Consider the following 8559-nt stretch of genomic DNA (forward strand, 5'->3'; position numbering starts at 1 on the left):
TAAGTATTGTTTCTACAGAATGTTTGTAATAGATCGGTACTTACTGCAGACCTCTTCATAAATAAACAAGCCATACACTTCAGATTAAAGTTGGTTACACAATTGCCTTGAATCAAACGTGAAAACAGAAAAATAATTATAGAAAAGACGATACGAACACCATCCCTTTGCATTTCATGAACGTATTCTAATAGTTATGCCTTACATAATAATAACCTAACACTTTGGTGTCTTTGATATGATGTAGTTTAATGTGTCATCAAATTGACAATATTGTGAAGACAACAGTAAGAAATAGCATACAGGCTATGTCAAAGTGTTTATTTAAAAAAACGATGTTTTATTTTATTGAACCTTTATTTAACTAGGCAAGTCAGTTAAGAACAAATTCTTATTTACAATGACGGCCTACCCCGTCCAAACCCGGACGATACTGGACCAATTGTGCGCTGCTCTATGGGACTCCCAATCACGTCTGGTTGTGATACAGCCTGGATTATTACAGAGTAAACAAATAAGGAATAAAAACATTAAATGCAAACACTGTTTGTGTTTGACAATGATATGTTTTTCTATACAAGTAATTTATATGTACAATTTGCAGTCAGATAAAGTATTAAATGAATGCTGGGCATAGACAGTAGTTTAAAAAATAAAGTATTTTACACTATAGTACAGTAGTTTAGATATTTACATTCAGGGCTTGAAACATAGTTTTTCATTTACAGCAGTAAGGCCCTGATACACATATCACTATTTACAACTGCTAGTAGATGTTATTAGTATATGTCTTATCTCCCCCAACAACAACAAAAACTTGCACTTGTCTTTTTTCCTACTTGCACTGAGTTTGCTGATGTGGATGTCTCACCTAGCTATCTTAAAGTGAATGCACCAACTATTAGCAGCTCTGGATAAATCTGGATTTACAATGACTGAAATGTAAATGACAAAAATAAGTAGTATCTATATCCCATGGGGGAGGAAATGGGATGGCTAAATAGATCAGGCAACATTACATCACATTGGCACTGCATCTTCTACTAAAGCACATTGACTGTGCTTCCTGGTCATCCTGAGGCAGAGTTTGTGTAGTCTGCGTTTGGCCCATCTTGATTTGGGCCTCCTGCCATTGTGGCCAGTGGCCTGTAGATGGCGCCACTTTTCCATGTCTCCACCATTGTTCTTCTGCTGCTCCAGCTGAGCAGGTGAGGGTTTGACCAGAGAAGCAGAGCAGCTGTAGATAAGGAGGTAGACTGTTACAAACTCACGTGCGTTTGTGTGTGTGTGTGTGTGTGTGTGTGTGTGTGTGTGTGTGTGTGTGTGTGTGTGCGTGCGTGCGTGCATGCGTACGTGTGTGAGAGAGAGAGTGTGTGTGCAGGCGTGGACCATTAGCTCAGTGGGCCTGTCTAACATGAGGTTTTTTGCAAAAAATGATAATTATCTGGCTAATAGTGGGGGCCTCAGGGGGAAAAAATGGGCCGCTGTATTAGAATGCCAGAGCCTATTTCTGGTCCCAGTCCGCCCGTGTGTGTGTGTGTGCGTGAGAGAGAGATAGAGAGAGATAGAGAGAGAGAGAGAGCGTGCACCCTTGCGTGCACGTGTGTGGCAGTGCGTGTGTGTGTCTGTGATGTGTACTGTACTGACCTTGTCCCCTGTGTGCAGACCTGTGGCTGTAATGTGAAACAGGACAGAGAGATGTACTCCAACAGGATAGACTGAACCCCAGATATCTCCTTCTGCTGAACCAGAACCTCAGACAGTCTAGAGGAGAGGAGAGGAGGGGAGGGGAGGGGAGGGGAGGGGAGAGGAGAGGAGGGGAGGGGAGAGGAGGGGAGGGGAGGGGAGAGGAGGGGAGGACATATTGGGGTGAGCGCCAGACTCACACATGAGCACACAATCTCACTGCTGCGCAAAAGTCCTACTTCTGTGTTTTATCAAACATTTGATTTAAACATTAAGCAACAACTGCTAACACAACTAGTAGGGCTGTCCTTGACTGTCTGACCCTATACACACAATTTGTTTTACACACCTGACAAATATACCCTTAAGGGATGGGTCACCGAAGGTGATTTGACAAGTCATTTCATTACTTCATTCACAAAATGACATACAGACATCTGTATGTCACAGACCACTTGGTTGCACTGATCTGGTTGTCCAAATCATTACATCTTGTATTATTCTGTAATAATGACCTGCTGGTACAGTTGCAGTGGAAGAGGGTCCTGGGTTCTGGGTTGAGGAGGCTGTATCTCTTCTGGTGAGGAGGGATCTTAAACCTGCAGTCATCCAGGTCTCTGTATACATCACACACATACACACGCTGCTTCCCTACACAGACGGAAAACACAATGAAATGTAATTGAGCTCATGGTCAAGTCCACTCAAAAGGCATTATCAAAAATAGATGCACATAGAAATAGACAGACAATATTTTCTTTCGCCTACCTGTGCTTGCTGCGTCCTGGTTAGACTTAGGCAGAGTCAAGCCATTATGTTGGGTGGGTTCAGCTGGCGAGGCCAAAGCCGAGACTAGGCCCGAGGCTGGGCCCGATGCTGGGCCCGAGGCTGGGCCCGAGGCTGAGGCTGAAGTTACTAGTCCCGACGTGCTACTCTGGGTCCCTATAGCAGTAGCAGTGCCAGTGGTGGAGGTGGGGGAAGTATTGGCAGCCATATTGTCCTCTCCAGGGTAAGGGTGGATGACAGGCAAGCCAGGGGCTGGTGTTCCACTCTGACCCCCTGTGGTGAGGTCTGCTGGGGCAGCACTGGAAGGAGTGGTGGGGTTGGAGGTGGAGGGAGAGGTGGAGGTGGAGATGGAGGGAGAGGTGGAAGTGGCAATGTAGGGAAAGGTGGTGGGAGAGGTCGAAGTGGTGGAGGGAGAGGTGGAGATGGAGGTAGAGAAGGTGGAGGAAGAGATGGAGGTGGAGGGAGAGGTGGAGATGGAGGAGGTGGTGGAGTTGGAGGTGGAGGCGGAAGAGGTGATGGAGGTGGAGATGGAGGAGGTGGTGGAGTTGGAAGTGGAGGAGGTAGATTTGGAAGGGGAAGTGGCAGAGGAGGTGGAGATGGAGCTGGAGGAGGAGGTGGAAGAGAAAGAGGTGGAGGTGGAGGTGGTAGTGGTGGTATTATCAGCCATGTCATCCTCCTCTAAGTCAGGGTCTGGCTGGGTAGAGGTGGTAGTGGTGGTATTATCAGCCATGTCATCCTCCTCTAAGTCAGGGTCTGGCTGGGTAGAGGTGGTAGTGGTGGTATTATCAGCCATGTCATCCTCCTCTAAGTCAGGGTCTGGCTGGGTAGAGGTGGTAGTGGTGGTATTATCAGCCATGTCATCCTCCTCTAAGTCAGGGTCTGGCTGGGTAGAGGTGGTAGTGGTGGTATTATCAGCCATGTCATCCTCCTCTAAGTCAGGGTCTGGCTGGGTAGAGGTGGTAGTGGTGGTATTATCAGCCATGTCATCCTCCTCTAAGTCAGGGTCTGGCTGGGTAGAGGTGGTAGTGGTGGTATTATCAGCCATGTCATCCTCCTCTAAGTCAGGGTCTGGCTGGGTAGAGGTGGTAGTGGTGGTATTATCAGCCATGTCATCCTCCTCTAAGTCAGGGTCTGGCTGGGTAGAGGTGGTAGTGGTGGTATTATCAGCCATGTCATCCTCCTCTAAGTCAGGGTCTGGCTGGGTAGAGGTGGTAGTGGTGGTATTATCAGCCATGTCATCCTCCTCTAAGTCAGGGTCTGGCTGGGTAGAGGTGGTAGTGGTGGTATTATCAGCCATGTCATCCTCCTCTAAGTCAGGGTCTGGCTGGGTAGAGGTGGTAGTGGTGGTATTATCAGCCATGTCATCCTCCTCTAAGTCAGGGTCTGGCTGGGTAGAGGTGGTAGTGGTGGTATTATCAGCCATGTCATCCTCCTCTAAGTCAGGGTCTGGCTGGGTAGAGGTGGTAGTGGTGGTATTATCAGCCATGTCATCCTCCTCTAAGTCAGGGTCTGGCTGGGTGGAGTTGTAGAAGGTGGGAGGATGGACCACAGCATACAGAGACATCTCATACTGTTGACACCTGTCACAGAGAGGAATGAGTTGGACCAGCCTCTACTCCATTTTACATTGCATGTTACATGAAACACTTCATGAACAAACATAAGTGAGGGAGGGATCGTCACTCACATGCCAAACCAGTTCCTCTGAGAGCACTGTAGTCTGTGGGAGAACTCAAAGCAGTGCATCTTCAGCAGGTTGAAGAAGACGTGTCCCACTGTGTCTGAAATACTGTCCTCAGCCCCCAGCAAACACCGGCGAAACCTATACACAACAACACAATGTTAATACAATGTTAATGCAACCTAAACACAACATTAATACAACACGGCACAGAGGTCAGCCGGAACTGAATCAGTAATGTATAATGTTAAGAGAAAGGCAGAAGCTTCCTCATGAGAGTCACAGTCACATAGACAGAGTTAGTTTGTGACAGGCAGCCTACCTGTTATCACAGTGGCAGTGGGACAGAGTGAAAATGTTTTTGTTGAAAACGCCATAGTTGGTCTCGAACGACAGGATGGTGTCCTGACATTGGTCATGCTCCCTGCAGCAACTGTCTGTCTCCGCAAACACACCTGGTAGACGCGCAGGAGAGGTTCAGCAACAACAACAACAGACCAGGTTAGGCCTATTTCATATATTGTGAAGCAAAAGAGAGGCATTACTAATGTAGCGCCCTATAAAATCTGTTACATTTTTTGTCTGATACCGTTGATTTTTTCCCCCAAATTCCGTTTTATTTTCCCAGATTTCTGTTTCACCCTGTTTTTTAAGGTTTTCGCTCTGAAATTACACTTTTTAAAACTGAAAAACAACTCTATTGGATGTCCTAAGTCCACACCAATGCTTAAACCACATCAGGAGACCACTTTTTAGGTCTAAAAGTAAATACAAATAAATGTAACTAACCTTGAATTCCGGTGCACGCATAGCAAGAGGACGTTAGCGGTGTAGCTCACACAAACAATCAATCGTTTATAAAGCCCTTTTAACATATGCAGTTGTCACAAAGTGCTTATACAGAAACTCAGCCTAAAATCCCAAAGAGCTAGCAATGCAGATGTATATAGAAGCACTCTACCATCACTGTCTGTATTTGGAAAATAAATACCGACTGGACATCATTCTGCCTGGTAAGCATAGCCTACTTTGTAGTTAACATTTAATTGAGAAGGTTTTTGGGAAAGCATTTCCATCCACCAACATCATCGCTAACGACTGCACAAAGTGGTAGACGCTTTATGTGTTCATTCATTTAGTTGATTCCCTACTAAGGACAATACATTTTTGAATATGGTTGAATTACTTTTTAATTTCTGGATTCCATCATTCTGTCTGCGTTCTCGCATGGCGGATTTTATAGAGCCCTATAAATGGGCACATGAATCATCATCATCAATTACATTCTTCTTTAATACCCCATACAATTACACATGAGAAAATATTATCAAAAGAACCACATCTGAGTCTAGAACACAGTTACAGATACAACACCGACCACCTACCTAAATCGTCATAGGTCGCCGCCTTGTTCCCTGAGCCGCACCAAAGCGTTCCCGGCACGATGAAAGCACGTTTTATGCGCCGGTGGGCTTGCGTCACATCCCTGGAACTGTCACCACCTTCTCCAAGAGGATTCTGGAACGCTATATCATCAATAACGCTCCGTGCGTGCCTCATCCTCCTTGTCTCTGTATGTTCCTCAGAGGCATCTCCAACGGCTTCGCTCTGGGTGACCGTTGGAGAGATAACAGGAGCGCAGTGGCTTTCAAGTTCAGACTGCGGACTGACATCAAAACGTTCACACGGACGGTCAGAGAACTCTCCTGTGGTGCTCTTCTCCCGACACACAGACATGTAGCTGTCTGTAACGGCCGGGTCGTCACTCACTGCGCAGTGGACCAGTCTATTCTCCACCGACCACACACTGTGGTAGAGATGGAGGGATGATGAGGAGGAGTGGTGAGTTTCTCTGTGGTGTCGGAGGAAGCTGAGATGGGTCTCACCGTTCAACGTGACTTTAGTCCAGAAACAGAAATCTCTCGGGTCAGCAGCAGCTACCGTGGTCAAAATCAGTGACACTGCTGCCATTATTACAGCAGAAAATAAAATGGAGTTGATGTGCATTTTCGGCACCAATGTAAGCACTTTAAATGTCCTTCAGTACTTTATAGATAAACTAATATTGGTAATAAAAAGCACCGAACCCAATCCAATTTAATTTCTCGTTTTATAAAACACTCCTTTTCTCTTATGCTCAGAGGTAAGATTAAATATATAAATAAAATGTTGCCGCACCCTGAACTTGCATTAAAATACCTTCACTTTGCAGCTGATACGTAACCACTAGTTTCCACTGTCTGAGGCTGTCTGAGAAGAGACGGACCTCAGGCCGGTTTTAAACTGAGCTGCGAGGGGCTTTCCCGCCCGCAATATTCTGCGCTTTGATTTGACCACGTGGTTGTGGTGTGTGTTTGTGTAACTAACCAGTCTTCCATCCAGGCTTTATGTGCAAGTAGTATATGTCGGAGAAACCTCATGGAAACAGGACAGGCCTAATGTAGGTAACTTTCCAAATGTCGACAAAACAAAATAGGCCTACGCTAGAAGAAGTGGATATTTTTGTGTCGGTAAAATTAATTATGTACGAAATGTTGGTGGAAACGCTTTTATGCGCAAATAATAGTCCTTATGACCTAATAACCATCATATCGAAGTAAACTTGAAGTCAAGCGATGCAGCCTGGTCTCATAAACTAGACTTAACATAGTAAACGTAAATCCGGGACTCGAAATTAGTATATGTTACATTTGGTTACTTACAGATGGTTACTTACAAGCTCACTAGACCGGACACACGCCATTGCGCATGTTTATTTTGTCCATCCACACCAGACGCAATCAGGACACGCAGGTTGAAATATAAAAACGAACTCTTAACCAACTATATTAACTTGGGTACAGGTCAAAACATATGAAACACTCATGGACTGTCACGTCCTGGCCATTATAAGGTTAATTGTTTTTGTAGTTTGGTCAGGGTGTGGCAGAGGGTATTTGTTTTATGTGGTTCAGGGTGGTGTGTTTTTGTAAAAAGGGTGTTTGATTTAGTAATTCCGGGTGTTGGTTTATGTTTAGGTATTTCTATGTAGAGTCTAGTGAGTGTATGTCTATGTTTGGGTTCATTGGGGTTGGGACTCTCAGTTGAAGGCAGGTGTTGTCTATCTGCCTTTGATTGAGAGTCCCATATAGTAGGGTGTGTTTGTGTTTGGTATTTGTGGGTGATTGTTCTGTGTTGAGCCTATGCTAGCCAGACTGTTTGTAGTTGTTCGTTCGTTCTTTTTTTTGTTTTGTTATTTTGTACGTTCATTTTTTGAAGTTAATAAATTCTCAAGATGAGCATACACCTGCTGCGTTTTGGTCCTCCTTCACCGACGACAACCGTGACATGGACATTTTGCTAGCTTGCTTTTGCTAGCTAATTTGTCCTGTGATATAAACATTGGGTTGTTATTTTACCTGAAATGCACGTTCCTTTTTTTCGGGATCTATGTAGAATTTTGACCCATTTTGAGTCACGCAGAATCGTGTGTTCTCTTCTCCAACAATTAATCCACAGATAAAAGGGGAAACCTATTTAGAAATAGAATCAAGTTCTATTTTGGTGCCTGGCTATGCAGACACTCGTTGATGCACGAGAGCAGTTTGGATGAAATTATTGAATAACATGTATGTGTACATTTATTTTACAACACTCGCTCAAGCAATGAGGGTGGTGTGGTCAGCATGTTAGGCAAAAATGAAAGTAGGGTGGTTGGTCGGGGTGGATGAGTGGTCACATAATCTCATCACAGCCAACTTTAGCATTTTAGCTAATTAACAGCTTTTCAACTACCTACTACTTTTCAGCTAGTTTGCAACTACTTAGCATGTTAGCTAACCCTTCCCCTAACCCTTTTAGCTAACCCTAACCTTAAACCCTTTTAGCTAACCCTAACCCCAACCTTAACCCTTTTAGCTAACCATTCCCCTAACCTTAACCCTTTTAGCTAACCATTCCCTTAACCTTAACCCTTTTAGCTAACCCTTCCCTTAATCCTAACCCTTTTAGCTAACCCTTCCCTTAATCCTAACCCTTTTAGCTAACCCTAACCCCAACCTTAACCGTTTTAGCTAACCCTTCCCTTAACCCTAACCCTTTTAGCTAACCCTAACCCTTTTAGCTAACCCTAACCCTTTTAGCTAACCCTAATTTGAACCCTTTAACCTAACTCCTAAACGTAACTTCTATGGGCTAGGTGGCACGTCACCGTCCCACTCTATTCAACAGCCAGTGGAAGAGCGTGGCGCGAAATACAAAACCTCAAAAATGCAATAATTTCAATTTTTCAAACATTTTACACCATTTTAAAGACAAGACTGTCTTTAATCTAACCACATTGTCCGATTTCAAAAAGGCTTTACAGCGAAAGCAAAACATTAGATTATGTTAGGAGAGTACATAGCCACAAATAATCACACAGCCAT

At 44.5% G+C, this 8559-nt stretch overlaps 1 protein-coding gene across 1 annotated transcript; it reads right to left on the reverse strand.

The window, feature by feature from the left end:
* Positions 1-429: 429 nt before the first annotated feature.
* On the reverse strand, positions 430-6382 carry LOC115148333 (mucin-2). Its single transcript, XM_029690255.1, has 8 exons — positions 5539-6382; positions 4476-4608; positions 4160-4294; positions 2978-4052; positions 2455-2893; positions 2202-2337; positions 1648-1764; positions 430-1237 (listed from the first exon to the last, which is right to left on the reverse strand). Exons 1-8 carry the CDS (start codon positions 6158-6160, stop codon positions 1021-1023), a joined length of 2874 nt encoding a protein of 957 aa, XP_029546115.1. The 5' UTR covers positions 6161-6382; the 3' UTR covers positions 430-1020.
* Positions 6383-8559: the final 2177 nt, after the last annotated feature.

This window comes from Salmo trutta, chromosome 15, assembly GCF_901001165.1.
Source record: "Salmo trutta chromosome 15, fSalTru1.1, whole genome shotgun sequence".
NCBI classification, from domain to species: domain Eukaryota; kingdom Metazoa; phylum Chordata; class Actinopteri; order Salmoniformes; family Salmonidae; genus Salmo; species Salmo trutta.

Coding starts and splice junctions, on each gene's coding strand:
- LOC115148333 (XM_029690255.1), bottom strand. CDS start 6,160: ATGCACATCAACTCCATTTTATTTTCTGCTGTAATAATGGCAGCAGTG. Junction 4,053..4,159: donor CAGAGGAACTGGTTTGGCAT/GTGAGTGACGAT, acceptor TCTCTGTGACAG/GTGTCAACAGTATGAGATGT. Junction 1,238..1,647: donor GTCTGCACACAGGGGACAAG/GTCAGTACAGTA, acceptor CCTTATCTACAG/CTGCTCTGCTTCTCTGGTCA.